Consider the following 23,180-nt stretch of genomic DNA (forward strand, 5'->3'; position numbering starts at 1 on the left):
CAAACCGGGACTGAGGCCGGGACCAGATTGGGACCAGACTGGGACTGAGAGAAGAGTAATTTTTTGGTATATTTCACTAAATGATTTTGTTACAGAGCGACAGTTATGGTGTTTGCTCAGAGGAAGGAAACTGGTTTATGCAACACATTTGACATTTTCACTGTTTTGATGATGAGTAAATACAGTGTGTCAAATTACTCGTCTGGAATAATCCACAGGTGAGACAAACTGCCTCAGAAACTCCAGTGTTCTCAATAAATATGCCACAACTATTTCAGGATTTTGTTTGACATGTTTCAATGAAATACATAGTTAAGACCTTCCTAAAAGTGTTGTTTCTGAATGATTTTTGAAAAAATTTTTGAGCTATTTAAGTTTTTTGTGTTGCGCTGCTTACAAATTATGTTCATGGCAGCAGGTAAGGAAATAATCAACAGTTACAGATGGTATAGGACATGGGGAACAAGGAAAAAATTATTTAAAATATGATTTCATAGAAAACTTCTGTGAGCAAAAGAGGATTATATTGATATTACAGACTGAAAAAATGTGTGCCACTTTGGGAAGATCTGTAAAATGACACAAACAAGGCCCGACATTTGGTCTCGCTACATTCCCATTTAATTTTATTATGTTATAGATGCTGATTTTCTAACTCAATACATCACACACTAAAGGTCGGCGAGAATGTTGAGGGGGACGTTCCTGCAGAGAGAATGGGACGCTCAAGCTGGTTCCCGACACCACAACGTGACGTTTGGGGTCAAGCCCTTCTTCAAAGATTCTGTTTTAGTTTTTGGACGCAGCACGCAGTTGCAATTTTTGTTGGATGTGCATGTCTCTATCTATCAATATTATGACCATGTTTATGGTAATCACAATGGAGACAGGTTAATGGCCAGATCTATGGAGAAGCGAGCCTGAACATGACAAGGATTCATGTTTTTTTTATGGTATTTTTTGAGCAATAAAACTCTAATAGCTATAATTGAACAAATTAAAGGGAGGTATGTTTAAAGCAGTTACCGTATTTTCTGCACTATAGGGCGCACTTGAAAGCCTTTAATTTCATCAAAAAACGACTGCGCGCCTTAGAATCCAGAGCGCCTTATATATGAATTTATTGGGGTGTCTTCGTATGACTTCAGTAAACTACAAAGCCACTCCACTTGCAGCATTACGGCTCCCGTAGTCATGAGCATCAGGAGTAATACATATTGTGATTCCTTTTAATATCAAAATGCACCTGTCAAGAGACACGCTCACAACGCCCACTTTAAACTCAAGGCTGTTATAAAGTGAAAGTGCGAGCTGTGTGGGAGCAGTGGATGAGAGAAGGAGAACACACATTCACCAAGACAGAGAGACAGCGCCGAGCGACTTGCGCCACGATCAGCCAATGAATCGTGGATGCCCGGGCTAAGGATCAGTATCAACTGTGGTCCAAGCTTTCACCAAGACCGGAATCATCACTGAACTCCAGGTAACAGTAACCACACTGACTCGGATAATGATGAGAGGGATGTGGGCGTGCTGGACGCCGTAATCGCCCAACTGTTTGAACTATTATGAGTTATTGTGAATAAACTAACAATTTAGCGTCTCAGACAGTATTTTTTTTTTTTTACGCGTTACAATTGAACAAAGTTGACAGTTATTGTGAACGTGTTAAATAAAGTTTGACTGACTTATTTAACTGTTGTGTTTCATTTAATGCCCCTTATATTCCGGTGTGGTTTATTTGTGAAAAAAGTTTGAAAATAGACCATTCAATGACAGTGCGCCTTATAATTCAGAGCGCCCTATAGTGCAGAAAATACCGTACATAGAGCACCTTTGTGTTAAATTGAAGTTCTAGTAGTAATTCTTAGACATAGTCCTTTCCTGTTTGAGTAATATTTGACTTGTGAAAAAGTTCTGGTTCCTCTTCCCACTGTAAGTAAGTCAACAAGAAGTAACTGAATATACGTAAGAATAAACTCACTTCAGGATACTTATTTTGAGTAACTGTAGTCTGGTACAGTTCCTCTTTCATTTGGCGGTGCTCAGAAAAAATACAGTTCATCTCAAATCAAAGGAAAAACATGGCAGGACTTCACACCATTTAGGCTTCAAACTGCACATAATTAGAGAGAAAAATATAAAACGCTGCTCGTGTGGTGAGTTCATGTGTGATTTTTCCATCCCCAATTAGTGATAGGAAATGCATAACAAACAGTGAAACAAACATAAAGCTGTTTTTAGTCTTATGTTGCGTTTTTTACACTATAATTTAAATGCAAATCTATGTAAAAGTATTCTAAGTGTTCAGAGTACAGTACTCTGATTGGATCATATATCAGAATGTGTAACAAACACATTTTAATGCAGGTATTTAGTATTCTGTAATTAAATACATGTTCAAAGTATTCTTTCAATCAAAGTCATTCACTCGTTTCATTGACTTAAAATGATAAATCAGTTGTTACTCTTATTTGAGTAGCAGTAATACTTTTTGTACTTCTATTTTTGTTTTTAAGTAACAGTGCTCTCATTTATTTTTGTTCATTTTTACTCTTGCCACTTCTGCAGTACAGCATAGTTATAATTCAGACTTTTATAACTCACATAAATGTAGTTAAATATAGACTGTAACTAAATACATGTTCAAAGTATTCTTTCAGTCACTGTCTGCAAGTGACACTCCTTCAAAAATAATATAGTTTACCAGATTATGTGCATTATTTCATGTTTTGAACTTCCAATTTCATTGATTTAAAATGATAAATCAATTGTTACGCTTTGAATTACTCTAATTTGAGTAACTTTTCCCACAAAGATTTTTTGTGCTTCTATACGGTGACCACGAGTGCGAAATTAAATTAAATTAAATGTTATGCACTTGGATCATTCATGACATATTCACGTATCGTTTTCAGTAGCTAATGGGGATCTAAATAAAAACAAACAAACAAACAAAAAAAACAAAAAAACGTGAGTCAGTATAGTCACATTTTCTTTGTGTTTTGGTCATTTTTAAGCAGCTTTTCGGTATTTTACCTAAACAAATGTCAATTTATGCCTCTCTTTACTGTTGGCAGGGATCAAATTTGTCAAAAATAGACACACCTGGGACATTTCTTGTATAAAACTGGGACAAATAAATGGTTTTGTGTAAAAAATGTGTAAAGGGCTCAAAACTCGGTCTGTCCTGGGTAAATAGGATCGTCTGTTCATCCTATTTCTATTATTGTTTCGAATTTAAAGTACTTACATTTATTTTTGTTCATTTTTACTCTTCCCACTTCTGCAGTACAGCATAGTAATAATTCAGAGACTTTTCTAACTCACGTAAATACAGGCAAATATAGATAAACAGATCGTAAATTGACTGCAAATACTGTAATCTGGTGAAATGCACTTTTAGAAAAGCTTGCAGCAGATCACTAACAAGGTTACTCAAAGTTAGTGGCCATTTGTGATTTGTAATAGGGACTAATATGAAGTCAATGTAAAAAAAATCTAATTAAATATTGAAGTTTCTCTCATTTATTTCAAGCAAAAGGGATTGTAATTGAATAACCATGACCCTGAATGACTTAACAGCGCCTTCTATTAATAAAAAACACGATGAAGCAACATTTATTCTACAGAAAAGCAATTGGGTTAAAATGGCGGAGGATGTAACACAACGTTGAGCCAACAAAATGTGTAAAAGGCAATGAAATTCTCGTTTTTTTCCCCTGATAAATTTACCCTGTCACCCGCCCGGCTTACGTCTACAAAACCGGTCCCATTTTGGATGAATTATTTAGTTATACACAGATTTTATATCCCGTAAACCCGACCTGAGCTAATAATAGTTTAGTCAATTAAGCGCCTGCCATTACCAGTTCTGTATTTAAACGTGAAAATCCCACAATTTGATTTTCACAACGTCGATAAAAGGTTTTAACGACGGGAAATGAACTGTCGGCTTTGAGGGCGTTTTGGCGTAAAGGCCCGTGAATTGGAAAACCTTCTCCGAGATGAATAATGTAAAAATAAATCGCATTTCGAGAAGGTTTTGGACTGAAATTTGGGCTTACCATCTCTGATCTCCTGCGGCTCCGGAGGTCCCACTGCGCATGCGCGGGACGTACACTAAAGCCGTATTCTCACAAAACAAAACATATCAAAACATGAGCAAATACAGGTTTATGACTTATGACAGCTTCTACTTTACCAAATAAAATAGACATATTAAATCAGCTCTGCATGCACTGAAATAAGTCCCAATAATCGGTACAAATTCATTAAGAAAACTTAACGCAGCAGGAGTTTTATATAATTAGCTGGATATAGGTCACGTTCATACCGCAGTCAATAAGAGAGCAAGACACACAATTTTCTTTAAGACCTTTTATTCATACACATAATAAAAAACATCCAGTCTGGACCTGTTAGCATGAAAAAACTATATTCCACAGATGAAGTGAAGGGGTTTTTCGGGTAATCCCATGGGAATGCGGTCTTTTTAAACCCAATGAAGCTACACTAAATGTAAAGCCCTGGTATGGCAAATTAAAAATATGCAACGTTGTCAAGCATTTAATTCAAAAGCTGCTGTTACATTTGAGCAATATGTGGAAAAACCAGAGGGCTCACTGAAATGAAAAAGCAAACAAAAGCATTTAGATACTAAACACAAACTACATCAATAAAAAAGGGATCATGGGGCATTTGTACATTGTTCAAATGTGAAGTACAAAACACTCAGTTTAGCGAAGGATGCCTTGACTTTCTGTGGTTAACAAGGGGGGCACTCAATGCCATTACATCTGCCTGAGCCCAGATCGAAAATCTGCAAATCTGTGCAAAGCTCCATGAAAGCAAAATAATTTCATCAATTAAATTGATTTGAGCCATGACAAACCACTTGAACATCACGCCGAGTGCACCCTCAAGACAAAGTTTGTTGAATTGGGAAGTGACACCTAGTTCAACAGCGCATCTTATATACATCTTAAGAAAACAAAAAGGGAAATCAACACTACTCCTGAGAAGCTGATCTGGACCTAGACCTAGACCTGGAGCGGGACTTGGATCTGGACTTTGAGCGTGAGGCCGAGTGCTTCTCTCTGGACTTGGACCTGCGCTCGTCCTCCTGCGGCGATGGCGAGCGGGACATGGACTTGGCGTGGTCCCCTTTCCCGTTCTCCATGGGAGACGCAGAGCGGCTGCGGGACTTCTTGTCTCCTGACGGCTCCTTGGACCTGCTGCGTGAGTCTCGCTCAGACTTCACCTTGGAGCGGCTCTTGGAGCGAGACTTGGACTTGCGCTCGGCTGAACCAGACCTGGACTTACGAGACCTGGACCGGGACTTGGACTTGTTAGAAAGAGACCTGGACCTACGGGAGCGAGATTTACTCCCTGCAGACTTTGAGCGGGACTTCCTTCCAGATTTAGAGCGAGAGTGATGACGTCTCTTGTTGCTACGGGAACGAGATCTGAAAATTAAAATATGTATTTTTTAAATGGCCTCCAATTTTACTTCATTTTTAAAATGAGTTTAGTAATATTCAGACATGTTGGTCCAATCCATCACAAAGCCTGTCCACAGGTTAAAATATAAAGTGTGTGTTTTATTTAATTATTTTTATTACTAAATCATCATCATCTCACCTGGAGTGAGACCTGGAGCGGCTCCTGGACCTCGACCTGGACCTGCTGCGAGAGCGGCGCCGACTACGAGACCTGAGACAAAAAACAAAACAGTCAAACACAAACAGACCACAGACACAGGGCTGTGAGGGGTCAGGACTCACCTGGAGCGACTGCCTGAGTATGACCTCCTCCTCTTGGGCCGGTCCTCCACCAGGCGGATCTTCCTGCCGTTGATGTCCGTTCCATCCAGTTTGTCCAGGGCCCTCTTCATGTCTGAGTAACTCCTGAACTCAATCACTCCCTCATTGGTGCGTTCCTTGTGGGCATCTGCATAGGTCACCTCTCCTGCCTGACGCATGAAGTCCTAGACAAAAATGATGGATTTTAATAAAACAACAATAACTCAAGTTGAAGACTGGGCCCATTACACAACAACTGAAGTAACTTGCCTTCAGGTCTTGCCAGCTGCAGCGGCTGGACAAGTTCTCCACAATGAGGCGGTACTCAGTACGGACCGGGGGCCCGTACTTGTCTCTGCCAGAGCGACTCCGGCTGCTGCTGTATCCTCCACCACCACCACCACCGCCGCCGCCTCCACCACCACCACCACCACTACCTTTAACAAAAGACCAGACGCAAGTGAGAACAAGAGAGGGACTGTTGTGCACAGCAGTGGATCATATCAACACCTGCCCACTAATACCAGCGTGGAACCACACCGAAATAACTACGTCCCATTTTCAAAAAAAAAACCAACTTTTGGGTAAAATATAACATTGCCGCGGGCTTTACATTTTGAATTATATTATTTGGTGTAGGTTTCTGCTATAAAGAACACCACTGCATCTGTTTCTGGCCATTCAAAGCTTGCCTTTACAAACCCACATAAACAAATGGTCAGTGATGTTCTTTCAAGATAGTTGAACCCTGGAACACAAACAGAAAGGGGGCATCCACAACTCTTTAGATCAGGAACATTTTGGAAAGTTAAAAAAAAAAAAAAAGAAAAAAAATCGCTGCCCAATCAAGAATTCTAGACTGCACATATTACAGTTTTGACTTACAACTATTATTTGGATTGCAAGTTGTTTTTACAAGAGCCGCTCCACTTATGTTTGATGTCAATATAGAAACCAATGGCAATCCTCACCATCGCCCCTGGACTATTGGCAAAAGGCTGCTGTCATCATGGCTTCCGGTTAGGTCAGCCAAGGATCAAGGGGGCAAAGGTCACACACACATTGTAAGGTGAAAGCCAAGGCCAAACGGGACAGGCAGTCATCTTAGCCAGTCATCTTTAGCCTCAATGGACTCAGCCTCAGCCCGCAACTGGACTCTTTCAAATTGAAACATCAAGGACTTTGTTAATGTTGAAATTATAGACCAGTGAAAGTAACACACACCACAACAACAGGTAGTCTAACTCTAAAGCTGCTCTAGCTACATTTTTGGAAGATGGGTGGACATTTTCATAAAGGAGTGGAGTAAATGAATGAAGTAAACAATGCAAAAAATAACAAGAAATGAAAATTGCTACAGATTACACTCAAACTGGTTGGCTGGGATGAAAGAGTACACAATCTAGCCATGTAATTTCTAAAAGGTATTCTTACAGTAGTCAAATTTAGGTGCTGCTCGATGTGAACTACCACCAAATCTACAGACTAAAATGCTCATCTAGTCAAATCATTGCCAAAAAAAGTTGGTTTGCGTGTGCAGTCCACATCGACACCTCACCCCAGGGGGAAGGGGGGGTTAAAAAAAAAAAAAAAAAAAAAAAGAAAAGAGGGTGACTTGTAAAAGACTGCACTTACTGCGCCCACCACCCCAGTAACCCCCACCGTAGCCGTCTCGGTCTCTGCGGGGTCCGCGGGCATGCTCCACTATCACCCGCTCCCCGCATAGCTCCTTCCCATTCAGCTCGTAAACGGCATCGTCGGCGTCACGGTTGTCTTCAAACTCCACGAAGCCATACCTGCGAACAAATGCAAGCTCCGGTTAAATGTCAAAATAAAAAAAAACTGAGACACCCTCGTTTTTTTGGTGGTTCATAATAATAAAGTTGTTGTGCAAAATTATCTAAATATCGATATATCGTATTGTTTAATGTGATGATACAGTATCAATATCAAGAGCTGCTGTATCAATATATTGTCAAAAGCATTTTTTTGTGTGTATTTTACTACATGATTACAGTGCTACAGTTTTGTTGCTTGTCTTGAGAAAGGAAACTTGTTTACGCAACACATTTGACATTTTCACTGTTTTGATGATTAAAATGGGTGCGTTTCATTTTTACTTCACACAAGAAGTGGTTTAATAAAGACTTTTAACTGTGGTTATTGAACCGAATAGAAATCAAATAGATTTGATTTACACTGAATTGAAAGTGCACTGTATCGAGATATGTATTGTATCATGGCCTATGTATTGAGATATGGATCGTATCGTGGTCTATATATCGAGATATGCGTCGTATCGTGGTCTATGTATCGTATCCCCAACTTGTTAACGATACCCAGCCGTAGAAACGAGTGCGTAATTAAGTAAAATAGTTTTGCAGAGACCATTCATGAGTAGTCAGATTTTCTTTTCGTTTGGATCGTTTTAAAGCAGATTTTTTTTGTGTTTTACCAAAACATATTACAATGCATGCCTCTTTGCTGTTGGCTGGGATAAAATTGGGCAAAAATCGGAACATTTCTTGTATAAAACTGTGTCAAATCAGTGGTTTGGGATAAATCTGCTGGGACAGGGGACACAGGGCTCAAACCTGGGACTGTCCCGGGTAAATTGGGACGTCTGGTCACCCCAGGACTGCAGAAAAACTGGCGTGAGCTAAGCCATGCTAACCAGGCCCGTTAGCCTTTTGCTACTGAAGCAGATACGGAGCCGCCATGTTGGCCATGCGACACGATCCAAACAACAGATCACTAAAGTCGTGCTAATTAATAATCTAACACGTCTAACGCACGATGCAAGCTATATCCCGATTTTGCTACATTTACAGCATCTACAGGAGAGATTATAAAACACAAAGACAAAAGGATAACATGAAATAATAAAAAAACGTCGTTGAAGCGCGCCAGTGAGTTTGGGTTAACGCGTGTTCCCTCTTTTCAAATATCAGTACTTACCCGTTTTTTAGATCGATCTCCATGAGCTTGCCATATCCGCTGAAAAACCTCTGGATGTCTTTCTCGCGGACATGGTAGCTAAGTCTGCCGATGTAAACTCGAGGCATGGTTCGGGTCCAAAGTTGCGGCGTGTGGCGTGTTTCGGGCCTGGACTCTCGGGGACTCACGCTGAACGAAGCGGCGGCGGCGGCAGACTCCGATTCCGAGGGACGATGCACGCTACGCACGTCTAACGAGCGCTGACGTAATTGCAATCTACCAATCAGAGGCGAGTGTGTGGCGCTGTTTCAGGGTTGTTCTTTTTTTTTTTTTTTTTTTTTATTTATAAAATTTTTTTTCATTCTTTTAATTTTTTTCTATTTTTTCTTTTCTTTTTATTATTATTATTATTATTTTGAATTTAATTTTATTATTATTATTATTTTCTATTTTTTTCTATTTCTTTTTAAATATTTTTTGTTTATTTATTTTTCTTTCTTTTCCTTTTTTCCATTTTTTCTTTTCTTTTTTTCTTTATTTTTATTATTATTATTTATTTTATTTTATTTTTTCAATATTTTTTAATTCTTTATTTTTTTGTTTTTTATTAATTAATTTTTTCTTTCTTTTCTTTTTTCTTTTTTTTCCAATTTTTTCTTTTCTTTTTCTTTTTTCTTTTCTTTTCTTTTTTATTTATTTTTATTATTATTTATTTATTTTATTTTATTATTTTTTTTCTATATTTTTTCTTTCTTCTTCTTTTTCTTTTTTTTTTATTATTATTTTTTATTTTTATTTATTTATTTTTTTCCGGGTTGTTCTAAGTAAAACAACAGACCGTTTCTTCTCATAGAACTATAAAAAATAAAATGGGCTGCCGCTCACTTCTTGGATGATGAAGGACTTATTTTACAACATTCTGATTTCTGTCAGAAATTTCTAATTCAGTGTACCAAAAGAAAATATAATCAAGTTATAAAAGCTATCCCATTACAGATTAGAACTATGGCTGGGCAGGAGATATTGTTCTCTAGTAATTCTCCTGGACTGAGACAACTTTGTATTGAAGGTGTTGAATTTTGTGATTCAAAGTGCAATAACAAATTTTTGAGATGTTCCTTACTAAACGATTCCTTTCCCAAGCCAGTTAAAAGAGATTATATTCTTAAAAATAACTTTGAAAAGAAATATATTAAAATAATTAGAAATAAATATCTTTCCTTTTCAGTTCCCCCTAAAGTAAAGGAGATACAATTTAAATTTTTTAATAAAATATATCCAACCAATGAATTCCTAAACAAAAATTCTAACACAGGTAAATGTGTGTTTTGTGACAAACGGGGAAAAGACTTGGAACATCTTTTCTTTTCATGTAGTTTGGAACAACAATTTTGGTCTGATTTTCATTCGTTGCTTCAATAATTTATTCATCTTAGGTACATTTTTTATTCACAAATGTCAATTTTTTTTAAGATAAAACCAAATATAACTCACTTTAGAAATGATCTAAGAATTTTTGTTGACTCATTGAACCTGATTGAAAAAAGGGAAGTCGAGTTTCTTTTTGAACAATGTCAATTTGTTCCATTGATTACATGCTTTAGAATTTGCCCCCATAGTTCGTTCATTAATGTATTTTTTTTTGTTTGTTTGGTTGGTTTTTTGGTTTTTTTTTTTACATATGTGATTTGATTTTTTTGCTAGGTTTGGATGTGTGGTGCCTTTTTGTTTGCATCTGAGGTTTGAAGTACTAATAAAAAATAATAATAATAATAAAATTTAAAAAACTATATTAAAAAAAACATAAAAAATTAAACAAACTACAATACAATACAATAAAATAGAATAAAAAGTAAAAAAACAACAACAATAAAACAACAATAAAAAAGTAAAATAAAAAGTAATGTTTTTATTATAGATTTGTGGTTCTTCTAAATAAAATAATAATCTATTTAGTTGTAAAATTTGAAGTAAGAAAATGTGCAGTTATGATTTGTGGGGTGTAGAAATGTTACAAAAATAAAGAGGATTGTGCAGGATGACCAGATTCTCAAAATTAAAAACGAATAAATAATAACGAATTAATAATTTAAAAATTGTGAGCGCGTAATTAAGAACATTTTTAGGCACTCATTCTCCTCTCACTTATGAATCAGTGTATGACACGCGACTTCTTGCGATTTTCAAGTACAGTTTTCTCTATTTTGACAAAACAAAAACATTTGGCAACATATTCCCCTCTTTACTGTTGGCAAATTGGTCAAAAACAGGGACACCTGGAACATTTCACTGGTTTTGTCTAAATCTGCTGGGATAAGGCTCAAAACTAGGACTGTCCCAGGTAAATAGACAAAATGTTTCCCTATTAAAATCTATAGTAATGTAGGTACTGTCTGAACTCAACACTCAACTGTTTGCAGTCCTATAGTCGAGAGGTATTTATTTTGTATTTTTTATTGTTCATATAGGCCTGCAATAATGATTCTTTATTTGTCTATTTCAGGGTTGTCAAACTCATTTTGGTCCGGGGGCCGTATCCAACCTACTTCGATCCCAAAGGGGCCGGAAAAAAAATAATGTCATATATACCCCCAAAATTTTTCTTGGAAAATCCTGCACTCGGCGTCTACTTTTCTCATTTTGGACATTTTGTTGATGAGGGTGTCATGGTCAACAGTCAAAACAATTGTCCTTTAAGAGCATTTGGAAAGAGCCAAGTCTTCATTTGTGCTGCTCTGGTGGGAGGGGCCACGTACAGAGACACTGGAGACGCTGATATGATAAACACCGCAGAAAATTACCAATATTTTAATAGAAAATATAAGTAAATATTTTAGTAGAAAATCAGCCGAGGGCCAGATTAAAGGTCTTGGAGGGCCGTATGTTTGACACCCCTGCTCTACTTATTTTGAATGTATTATTACCGTTTATATTTATGTTCTTTTCTATAATATTGTGATGAGTGAGCTACTGTGTCCAAATAATTTATTTTGTGGATCAATAAAGTTTGTTTCAGCTGAAATCTTGAATCTAAAATGATTCATGGAGCCAACTCATGCATGCCATTTATAGAATTTTCTGCATACTTGCAATAATGATGGAGGTCACTGGTTAGGCAGTGTCTGTTCCATTGTTTAGTGGCAAAAAATATAAATATTTTAGATGACATTATAAAAGATAAAATCACATTATAAAAGATAAAGATAAAAAGTTCGCTCAGACTCACAAAAGTGTATCCTGATCCGTTTTCAAATGCTAAATATAAACTTTAATCCAAACAAGAGACAAAAGTGGAGAGAGTTGAATATTTTATTTTTGTAAAAATCTGATTTGAAAAGAACATCAGCCAGTTCTACACACTCCCATCACAAGAACCAGGTTTTCAGTCTTATGATCGGCTTCATTAGGAGGTGTCCTCAGAGAGTGACTTGCCTGCTCAGAAGTCAGTTATATGAATAAAGATGTTCAAATATGGAGATAAATGCTTTTTTTTAGATAATTGTATTGTAAAATGAAATAAAGAAAAACTGATGTCCGACGTTACACCAGCGTTTCTGTTGCATAAACCTGTGGAACAACACGGATCTAGGTCCATTGTGTATTTTAATTATCAGAGAGCCCTGTAAAAGGATTCCTATGATGTTTATTTAAAATGCTTTAATCCAATTTGATATTTAAAACATCCTAGTACTGAGTAAAGGCAAGTGGTCAGAAAGTATTATAGTCTGTTTGCATGTACAACTCTGTTAACGAAATATTACAACATTTTGAGGAAAGATCGAGAAAAGATTCAAGCCATGTTCATGTAAATTTTTTGCAGGTATCAAGAATCACAGCAAAATGGAAAAAAAAAAACAACTAAGTGGTGCAGGGTTCACCAAATCAAATGCATCCAACGTATCATCTGCATTTGAGCCTGAACCATCTCTCTTCAGATCCTCTCTCGCTCCGCTCAGGCCCCACAGACACCAGCCAACCCCCACAATCCCAAACAGAGTCCTTGCAGCCAGCTCGCCAGGCCGGGGGGCGCGGGGCTTTAGGTGGCTTTGGCCCGGAGCTGCGCCCTTTTGCCAGTGACGGCCTGGAAACCGGTCTTGATGCTGGCGACGGAGCAGCGGGAGTGGCACGTCTCGCACTGGAGGAAGTACAGGCGCGTGTCCTTCTGTAGGATGGTCTCAGGTGAACGGCAGGTATGACATGTCACATACTCCTCTGTTTGGGGAAAGACAGAGAGAGATTAGTTTTATTTGCTTTAAAGGGAGAAATCTGTCTTGGGCATCAGGGGCAAAATGAAAATAGACATCCCAACAAACCATCCATTCCTAACCTTCCTCCCAATCAGTCATCACACTCCTATCCTTTTTTTTTTTTTTTTTTAAGTACTTTGTAATGTATAATTTTGTAAATTTATCCCTTTGTGGATACATAATATCCAAGACTAAATCTAAGTCCAAAACTAGACAAAATACAGTCAAAACCTTCAACTGACTGAGCTACACACTCCACAGAAAAGAAAGGTGCTGTTTCACATTTTCACATCTGCATTCACACAAACCATTACACAATCTCCTCAAATTGTTAATGGAAGTTCAGACTAGCATTACAGAGATTCAGCTTTGTAATTATGATGACCAAAAAAAATAAAAAATAAAAATCCATTAATCCATTAACTGTAGTCGTAGTGGGGCCAGATAAACATTAGGTTGTAAGTCAAACCACTGGCAGCTCCCAAGCTACAAGTTGGAGACCCCTAATGCATTGTTCACTATATTGCTTCTAGACCGGTAACTTCAACAGCAATTTGTTTGGCAATTCTGAACTCACAGCGGCTGTTAACAAACATGATTTCTAGCGCAAGGAGACAGCAGGAGGTGGTGTTTCTACTTAGGGAGCTGTGGAGAAGGGGTGTCACGAATGAGCAACATTTGAAAATGGACAAACAGTCGCTGTATTTCTCTTTCCTTGGAAAATCCTCTATCCCAGGAGTGTCAAAGTCAAATTCACAGAGGCCAAAATTAAAAACTGGAACTAAGTCGTGGGCCAAATTAAATATATATTGGAAAATTTCAACGACATCTGCATGTTTTCTCTTCTTTCGAGATATGTAATGTTAAACCTTTTCTTACTAAAATAAATGTTCAATAATAGTTTTGCTTAAATACTGAATCCAGCAACAACAAGCAAAATATAAAATAACAAAATTTTAAATAAATAATGTCTGTTCGTTGAGATTGGTCTCAAAATATCAATACTATCGTTTATCGCAATAAATTCTTCGTCAATTAATCGTCCAGCAAAATTTGTTATTGTTACAAGCCTAAGATGGAGTCCAAGTATTACTATGCTATTAGTAAAAGTATTGTGTGTTAAAAGTAACCACATCTGAAACGTTACTCCAAATCCCAAATATATGTTCAGTGTCTTCTCCATGCATCTTTGAAATACATTTTATATTTCGCTGTTAAACGTAATAATAGTACAAATAAAATGGTGAAAAATTAAAGCTACGTCAGCATTTCTTACTGCTTTTTAAACATGTGACTACTTTCACCTTGAGAGGAAACTGTTGGTGGTACAGTATTTGCAGATATTATGTAAATGTTGACCTCGGGTTGAGTACATTTCGTTCAGATGGGTTCAAACCGCCCTCAGATACTTACTAATATCTTCTCAACACATTTTCTATCTGTTTCTGCTGGAATCTGCCTTTGATAACGAGCTGGTTGTTTCCGTCTATGGAACCACTGTGAAAGAACAGAAAGAAAGCACAGAATGTTAGACCATTACCAACATATTCTTGTAAGAAGTATTTGTGAAATCCTTACCTCGTACCCAACTCAGCCAGAAGGAAAGCGAGGAGATGTTTGGGCTGACGATGCAACCTGAAGAAGAAACAAAAGATTTTCTCAATAAAGACTATCAAATTTGAGATGTTTTTGATAACTGTACTGTAAAATGAAATAAACAGGCATGAAAACCGTGAGAAGAGAGTCGAAACCAAGACAAGACCGAAACCACGGCCCCTCAAGACCAAATCAAGACCATCTTTCTCATTTATTTTTTCTATTTTACAGTTATTTTGTCACATATATAATCAATGTTTTTATAAATTTACCTCTATTTGATCTGATTTATGTTAATTTAGCCCTAAAATAAGCCCTGCAAACTGTGCTGCACTGATGTGTGAAGAATCCCTCAGTTGTCCATGTAGAATCCATGGCGAGGAGAAAATTCAGTTTGTGACTGGACAAAAGTTAGCCAACTAACTTTTGTCCAGTCACAAACACTGTGCCCCTTTTTGGACCCTCACCCACAGTCTGAGAACCTCTTCTTTAATCCCACTTCCACTGGCACTTTTATTTGGCAAACTTCAGCCCACATATCGCAGAACGCCTGCTGTGTCAACACTGAAGCATATAGATTAGTTCTTGCTTCACGTTTCATTTTGAATCGGCGCAACCGAGCCTGTGTGTGCTTTACATGGGAGAGGAGAGAGTGTGAAAAGGTGAGGAGCAGCGCGCTGACGTGAGGCAGGTGGGAAAGGTAGGATGTTTTAAAAAGTTTAACCTGCCCTGTGATACACGCTGGTACATGAGTGGACACAATGTTGCGGAAAAGCAGTGCTCCTGGGGAGTGTGTGGTGATGTGTCGAGGAGCGGCAGACGAGCGCACAGGCTGCAAATAGAGTCCAAATGTGCTCAAGTCTGAGGTCTGAGGTCCGAGACCCGAGACCTCAGCCCACTCCCACATCCCCCTCGCAAATCCAAAGAGCAGTGGATGAAAGTCCAAAGCCAGGACTGGTGGAGCTGGATTGTCCGGATTGCGTCAGAAGGGCGACCCAACGAGCATGCACTGAATTATTTTTAAGAAAAAAAAAAACGTTTACATGATCGAGGAATAAATTCAGTTTTAAAATCGGAATTAAGTTTAATTCTGAATAATAATTTTTATTAGGAATTAAGTGTTTACGTGGTCTTTTCAAAGCGGAATTATTTTTTATTCAGAATTCAATTATTTTTTATTCGGAATTAAAGCTCTCATGTAAACATGGCAAGTGTGACATTAAACAGCTCTGCCTTACATTTATTTAATTACATGTAGTTTTATTACTCAAAAATACCTAGAAAAACAGACTATTTGACTGTGTTTGGGATCGCCTCTCTACAGATCTGACCTGTAACTTTGTGTGGTTTGGTCTCCATGAAGATAGAAAAGTAAAATGCCATACTGTGAAACACTCCAGACGAAACAGTAACATCTCCATGGAGAAAAGCATTTGACACCAGAAAAGTGACACAGTGCAGTTTTAATGGAGCAGTGACAGAGAGTACGTACAGTTTGCAGATGTCTGTGAAGTTGACGAAGGAGGTTTTCTTTGTTCCCACTCGGACGACCTGAGGAGGCTTCATCACAAACTTCCGCTTCTCTCCGGCCACCATGTCTGGATTCTTCTCTCTCATGATGTTGAACACTCGATTCAACAGCTGAAAAACCGTAATGTCAACAGTTAGAAACAAAAGAAAAAACAAGATTTGTGTACAAGATAAAATAGTTAAAAGGTCCTATATTACGCAAAAAACGTCTCTTGTTAGTGTGAAGCCACGTTAGAATGCTGTTATCTCCTCAAAAATACTAATATGGACTCTTTAAAGTCGAAATTAGTATACAGTCCATTGTCAAAAGTAAAAATTGAAAAAAATTGAAACTTGCAGTGTAATCTTTCAATGTAATATTTGTGTATTTTTGGGCAAAATTTCAACTAAGATATTTCAGTTCTCGGGTACTGGAAGTCAAATTCCCATTAATTTTCCCCATAAATGTTTGAAATAAATACACTGCTCAAAACAATTAAAGGAACACACAACAGAAATGTGAAAAAATTTGCTGGATACCTGTACAAGATTTTCAGCCACAGAGGGCTTAATTTTATAGAACACTGAAAATCAAAGCGAAATAATGATGTGGCAGGGCTTGTCCATTTTGCCAAAATGTAATTTCTGCAACTCAAAATGCTTCTCAGTCTCTTATGTGACTGAGTGACTGCGTGCGCCCCCAAGGCACGCGCTTCTTGAATGAGCTCACGGAGCATACAGGTGTCTCTGTTTTACTGTATGTGAAATGAATGGTCAGAAGGCGACCAAAGCGAGTCAGGAAGCAATTGCCCTGTTATTTAATGCATCACGGCAAATAAAGCCAAGATTCTTGAGCAACGAACTGGTGCGTTTATTGAGCCCACGCACTCATGGTGAGGTTCTGAACAGGGAGTTAAACCCTGAGCAATGAGCGGCGTTTTGTGACGGACAATTAAGAATGCGAACATGCACGTTGAGTGAATTTTGGAATGAATGAGCTATAGAGTTTGCATTTTTATTGAGGCTCTTTAGTTTGTTTGCTATATGATTGTTCTAAAATCTAAAATCAATGGGCAGATGGCGGGCGAGTGCGCTTTTGAAAATTGGTCAAAACCTTGGGTGTAAATGGACAGCGGGCGGATGATGAGTTTTGTGTTGCGGATGAAAAAATAGCCCATCCACGCATCTCTAGCTTGTCTGCATGTTTAACAACGACAAACGGCGTCTTGTGAGACGTCCTCCCAGATCTGTGTGAGGGCATCACTGAGCTCCTGTAGAGTCTGAGGAGGCACCTGACGGACCTAAACCTAATGTTCCAGAGGTGTGCCATCAGATTTAAGTCAGGTCATCATGAAGGCCATTCATCGTCCAGGTGCTGCCTGCAGACTCTTGCCACATGAGGAGAAACAAGGACCTATTGCACCAGTGTAGGGTCTGACAAAGGATTTTATCCCGACACCTAACGGCAGTCACACTGATGTTTTCAAGCCCTCAAGCCATCCTCATGAAGTCCGTTTGTGATTATCTGCGCAGAGACATTCACACCAGTGGCCTGCTGGAGGTCATTCTGTAGGATGCAGGCAGTGCTCAACTTGTCCCTCTTTGCACAAAGGAGCAGATATGAGGTCCTGTTGATGGGCTGAGGACCTTATACAGCTCTGTCCTGCTCTCCTGGAGTAACCGGCTGTCTCCTGAAATCTCCATGTTCTGGAGATTGTGTTGGAGAAACATTAAATCTCTCTGCAACAGCACGCCTGTATTTGCCATTCTGGAGAAGTTGGACAATTTGTGCAGTTTTTCTGTACGGTTTAGGAAAGGCCTCATACTCCCAGTAGTGATAATCACTGTAGCCAAAGCAGCACTAGTGGAAAAGCAGTCAAAAAAGACCAAGAGGGAGAAACTTGAAATGACCTCCACAAGTAAAATCAGTCCTGATTTATGGTTTCTCTCATTGTGGCTGCTCTAGTGCAGCTATTGTTCTTTCCCATTAAAAGACGCGGCATCCTTTTGTCCCCAAGACATTGCCCTGGTCATATTTGTATTAGATATTGAGCATTTTTTTCACATTGAGATCTGATGTGTTTTCAAAGTGTTCCTTTAATTTTTTGGAGCTGTGTATGAAGAGCTTGTGTGTGTCTGTGGTACCTCATCGTAGGTATAGTCTCGCTCAGAGCCCGCCCAGGCCGGTCCTATGGAGGAGCTGAAGGAGATGCCGTCATTGTTCTTACCGTCATCGTCTTCCAGGGCTGAAATATGGCACAAACCGTTTATATTTCACATCATGCCAACTACATTACTAACATTTTAACATAAGCTCATCTTACTGTCATCTTTCTCCAATTCATCCTCATTAAACTCCACTTTCCTCTGCTTCTTTTTCTTTTGTGGAAGTACGAGGTCTAAATTGTCCTCTTCCAGCGGCTCTGTCTGCTCCCCTTCTATTTTCAGCTCCTGGTTTGGAAAGAAAGATTATGATCAAATGCAGAAACAGTTTAATCCAATGAAAGTTTGTACAAAAACGTGCCATCTTTACCTTCATTCCTTCTTCCAGTTCATTATCAAACACTTTTTTTGGTTTCTTCTTCTTTTTCTTTTGATTCAAGAAATTTAAGTCATTCAAATCATCTGAGGTTTCTGAAGAAGAACAAAATAACATTAAATAAATTTCATTAAGAATCAATATCAATTTGTTATGTTGTAATTATTATTTGGTTAATAATGGTTAAACACATTTGCTGTCTTTGCCCTTTCACTCCCAAGTCCCTATTGTCAAGCTCCAATTTGTTTTACATTGAAAACCTGTCACCGCTCTCTGTAACTGCAGCAGTTCCCAAAATGAAATCCACTGAGGCTTTGAGGCAAACAGTCACTGTATAAACTCACAACACACAGGCCTGTCACAAATCACAATAACACATTTTGAAGCCAGATATTACAGAAGAACGATAATACCGAAACACATTTTTGTCACTAACACAATAAACCAGAACGATTTTCTAAAAAAGTAAGAAAAAAATTTGAATTATTTTGTGTCTCTTATCAATCGTAGCAGTTATGTTCGACCCTAAATTGTTCCAATCTACAGTATTGTCTATGTCAGGGGTGTCAAACTCAGACTACACTGAAACGAATCACTGTATCACCGTATCGGAAACGATCTGCGTCCAGACACGTCGTTTCTGTGTCTGCAAGCTTTCCCTATCCACACAGCTTTGAGCATATTTGTTTACGTTTTACAGAAACCAATCTTAAAACCACATGACTAATTTGCATAAACTAAGCGCTCAAAAAACTGCTCGATTGTGCGCTGATGCGGTTCAGCTTCTGTTGGATTGAAAAGGACATGACTCAGTGGAATATGAGTGTTCTTTCTTTGACAGAGGGGTGTTCTGCTGATGGTGAGTCTGTTCTGTGTTTCTGTCGTGTTAGAGATGATTCATGTTAAACTTTTCAGAGATTATACGTCTGCAGGTCGTACACACAGACCATATATATGAATGGACATACTGTATATTCTTGCCTCTTAAGTGTTTTGGCAGTGAATTACTTCTCGGCGCACAGACCTACATCAGAGTATCAGTGTTTTCAGGTGTCCACACGGTGCTGGATCAGATCTGTACTCAGATGAATTTGTGGGAGCTGATCCGGCAACAGATCGTTTAGTCTCTGGAGCCGTTTTCCATCAGATTAGTGTGGACGAACACTGCATCCACAAGGAAAACAACTCGAAAATGTACTAGAGTGGACGGGACCTCAAATTCAGATGCCAAAATTAAAAACTGGGACTAACTCGTGGGCCAAACTAAATATTTATTGAAAAATTTCAACAACATCTGCATGTTTTCTCTTCTTTCGAGATATGTAATGTTAAACTTTTCTTATTAAAATTAATGTTTAATAATAGTTTTGCTTAAATATTGAATCCAGAACAAGCATAATATAAAATAATAACAACATTTTAAATAAATAATGTCTCTGTAGCCTATCTGTAGCCGATGGGCCAGATTTGATATGATCTTGCGGGTCAAATATAGTTATTTGGGAGGCTAAATTGAGTCTGATATGTCTGGTCTATTGCAAATCGCAAAGGCTGTAAGTATGAGAATTTCCTCCATAAAGAACAAAACCTGCAAAGTCTTATTCTGCATGAAAACTGCTAACCTTGTAGTTTAGGTCATGTTCTGTAATATGATTCTTGTATTCGTTTTTCAGTTCATATTTCAGACTTTTTGTCATTTCTTCTGACTATTTAAAATGTGAAACTGAAAGTCATATTACAAAGGACTAAAATGTGAAAAGTGTTTCATAACAGACATTTCCTCATGTTGGCTGGTATGAATCAGAACAAAGGATCATGGTCTATGTAGTTCGCTCTGCTTTTTTAATGCACTGGCCGTGGTGCAGTTAGGCCTGTCACGATAATTACTGAATCAAGTTATCTTCCAATATATTTTGGAGCGTGTATACAGTTTGAGTATTTTTGTTGCAATGTTATAAAATTTGAGCTGTAGAGAGTTGAATAAATAACTTCTATGACTAAATTTCAAGTTAACAGCTACCTTTTAACATTATTTAACGTTATTCGGTTCGTGTGTTAAACCTGTGAATGAAACAAAACACAACTCTAAGTATGTTTTTGATGAGGAAAGATCAGAAAATAGTGCAATGTGGGCCCTTTAATGACACTGTATTTAAAAAAAAAAAGGTTTACTGAGATTATCCTGCTTTATTTTAATAGTGTCAGTGGCGCAAAGTAGTTTCAGTATTACCGTTAAATGCAATATCTCTCTGTAGTGATACATTGTGATTTAAAATTTGTTATCGTGAAAAGCCTCTGTGCATTTGCATTTGAAGCGAGGGTTCCTAAACACTAAAACACAGAATTATGTCAGTATGAACCTTTCTTCCTGCTGTCATCTTCGTCAAAGTCCACCTCTCTGTCCTCGCCGGCCTCGGGCTCCGCCTCCTTGGTCTCCACCTCTTTGGCCTCCTCTGCTGCGCCTGGACCCTCTCCTCCATCCTCTTCCAACATGAACGGCTTCTTCTTCTTCTTTTTCTTCTTGGTCATGTTGGGATCGAATATCATCTGAAGAAGAAAAGCATTTGTTAATTAAAATGTTGTTGTACATAGGAAAACAGGACACCAAAGAGCAGACACAAGCCACCCTGATAATTCATGAATACTGACTGACCTCTGTATTTTATATAAACCTTTAAATCTATTCCCTAAATTAGTGTAGTCACCACTCATTTTTCTATTCCCATGTGGTTTATATCCGTGTTATGCCAGGAATACACTGTGCAATATTTTCGAACGTTTCACTCAGCCCCAGCTCACACTGTACAACCAAATCACAGGGTTTAAAAGTTCACAGCTCACGAATTCATGTTCTCACACTATACGAATGACTTCAACAGAGAAAAACCTCACGAGAGGTGACTGGATTTCCAACAAGTTTGATTTTCTTGCGAACTACGATTGTGGGGAGCTGGTTGTGAGGTTTTAATCGGTTCTTGTTACCTCGTGTTTACTACATGAAGCACTATGCACGATTAAGCCAAAACTCGACCCCAAAAACAGTCGCACGAGTGAAACATCTGCTCAAAAAAGGCCAAAAATCACACAGTGTACGCCCGGCTTAATCCCTCTGTGGTCCAAGTAGCTTCCATAGTGGTCCATGGATATATACTAGGGATGTAACAATAACTGAAATATTGTGATATCATATCGCCAAACACTTAATCCAAAGAACTAAGACTTAAAAGTGTTAGAACTGTTATTTCTTCTTGTAGTCTACACTGAAATGGAGCAAAGGATCATGGTCTATGTAGTTCCCTCTGTCTTTTTTTTTTATTTTTAGCTATTACTGCACCATAACTCTTTATTTAAGCAAAGTAACTTGTAATTCGATATACTGTGATACTCCACAATATCAAATCGATTTGAAATATATCGTATTTAATCGAAACCGCACTGTATCGAGGTATGTATCGTATCAGCAACTTCTTAATGATACCCAGCCCTAGTGGAGAGGCGACCTTCCTGCTTCCTGCATGTTTTTCAAAGTAACCTAAATGCCTGTTTGTAAATGAATAATTTCAAGATATATTTAATGCTCAACTGTGGAGTATTTCAGGCAAAACAGGAGACAAGCAGATGAACGGCCCGCAGCAGAATGTTACATAATCCACCTTTAACAATTAATGAATGGGTCAATATAATAAATTATACTTACACAGAACTTATTAATTAACAATACACCAAGAAATGTTAAAAGTATTTCAGTCAGACATTAGTTTCATATTGACATCAGCATATGCTCAAAGATAATTGCGTAATTCACATTGACAGCTCTATTTTCTAATGTCGAAACAGTTTAATGTAAGATTGCTCGAATGATGTAGAGTTCGGATAGAGGAAGCATTATTTTAAACAAAGAACAGCTCTGTTCGTGTGAGTGAAAATGAAAATCTGCAGTCGCGGCTAACGCTAGTAAAGATAATGTTAGCAATAATTAGCTCAGCGCGGTCAATGTGTTTTCAGTTTTTTTACTTCTGTCAGTGCTCGTAAATAAAAGATGCGTTTTGGTTTAGCGTAATATTAATCTGACACGATCTAAATCAGTGGTATAGAGTGTATTTAAGTAGATGGGAGGTCTGGGTGGGCCGCTGTTAGCTTAAACTGCTGCAACCATGTGAGAGGAGCCGCGGTCCGGGAGAGAGGCCCCAGGACACTGCTCCACTTCAGCACGGATCAGGGATATTTACGCGCGGAATCTGAGTCAAATCAACCGCGGGCGCTCCCTGAGATCTCACCTCGTCTCCGGACATGTTTGCTGCGGGTAAAGTCTGCGATGTGCCGCCTTATTTCTCCGGGTTCAGCTCCACTCCGCTGCGCCGCTGGACGAGTCTTGCATCAGCGTACGGACACAGTGCGCATGCGTGCCTGGATGGTCAAGCAAGTGACGCACGCACGCACGCAACAGTCACAGTCAGTTATTTTAATAGATAATTATATTAACAGTTATTATTATTATTATTAACTGTTATTATTATTATTGTTGTTATTATTATTTTATTAACTGTT

The 23,180-nt window shown here is 38.2% G+C and overlaps 3 protein-coding genes across 3 annotated transcripts in view; all 3 read right to left on the reverse strand.

Moving 5' to 3' along the window:
- l3mbtl1 (L3MBTL histone methyl-lysine binding protein 1) overlaps window positions 1-4,088 on the reverse strand; it is a 30,045-nt gene extending 25,957 nt beyond the window's left edge. Inside the window, exon 1 of the mRNA XM_055165819.1 lies at window positions 4,068-4,088. Coding sequence (XP_055021794.1) covers window positions 4,068-4,070 — 3 coding nt within the window. The 5' untranslated portion in view covers window positions 4,071-4,088. The remainder of the gene's footprint in view (window positions 1-4,067) is intronic.
- Window positions 4,089-4,365: 277 nt separating this feature from the next.
- Window positions 4,366-8,972, reverse strand: srsf6a (serine and arginine rich splicing factor 6a). The gene is made up of 6 exons (XM_020940818.2): window positions 8,763-8,972; window positions 7,440-7,600; window positions 6,075-6,241; window positions 5,787-5,989; window positions 5,644-5,715; window positions 4,366-5,468 (listed from the first exon to the last, which is right to left on the reverse strand). Exons 1-6 carry the CDS (start codon window positions 8,867-8,869, stop codon window positions 5,012-5,014), a joined length of 1,167 nt encoding a protein of 388 aa, XP_020796477.2. The 5' UTR covers window positions 8,870-8,972; the 3' UTR covers window positions 4,366-5,011.
- Window positions 8,973-12,032: 3,060 nt separating this feature from the next.
- eif2s2 (eukaryotic translation initiation factor 2, subunit 2 beta) lies at window positions 12,033-23,066 on the reverse strand. The gene is made up of 8 exons (XM_055165797.1): window positions 22,910-23,066; window positions 20,993-21,179; window positions 18,627-18,727; window positions 18,418-18,544; window positions 18,239-18,339; window positions 16,077-16,225; window positions 14,567-14,623; window positions 12,033-14,485 (listed from the first exon to the last, which is right to left on the reverse strand). The coding sequence occupies exons 1-8, from the start codon at window positions 22,922-22,924 to the stop codon at window positions 14,401-14,403; spliced, it is 822 nt and encodes a 273-aa protein (XP_055021772.1). The 5' UTR covers window positions 22,925-23,066; the 3' UTR covers window positions 12,033-14,400.
- Between the last annotated feature and the right edge of the window lie 114 nt (window positions 23,067-23,180).

The sequence above is a fragment of the Boleophthalmus pectinirostris genome, unplaced genomic scaffold (genome assembly GCF_026225935.1).
Source record: "Boleophthalmus pectinirostris isolate CB_2022bp ecotype Guang Dong unplaced genomic scaffold, ASM2622593v1 HiC_scaffold_8, whole genome shotgun sequence".
NCBI classification, from domain to species: Eukaryota; Metazoa; Chordata; class Actinopteri; order Gobiiformes; family Gobiidae; genus Boleophthalmus; species Boleophthalmus pectinirostris.

Excerpts from the sequence above, each read along its gene's own strand:
- srsf6a (XM_020940818.2), bottom strand. The coding sequence starts at position 8,869 with ATGCCTCGAGTTTACATCGGCAGACTTAGCTACCATGTCCGCGAGAAA. Across the intron at positions 6,242-7,439 it reads TTACTGGGGTGGTGGGCGCA|GTAGTGGTGGTGGTGGTGGT; the intron begins GTAAGTGCAGTC and ends CTTTTGTTAAAG. Across the intron at positions 5,469-5,643 it reads CGCTCCAGGTCTCACTCCAG|ATCTCGTTCCCGTAGCAACA; the intron begins GTGAGATGATGA and ends TTTAATTTTCAG.
- eif2s2 (XM_055165797.1), bottom strand. Across the intron at positions 18,728-20,992 it reads AGATGACAGCAGGAAGAAAG|AAACCTCAGATGATTTGAAT; the intron begins GTTCATACTGAC and ends GTTCTTCTTCAG. Across the intron at positions 16,226-18,238 it reads GAGACTATACCTACGATGAG|CTGTTGAATCGAGTGTTCAA; the intron begins GTACCACAGACA and ends ACGGTTTTTCAG.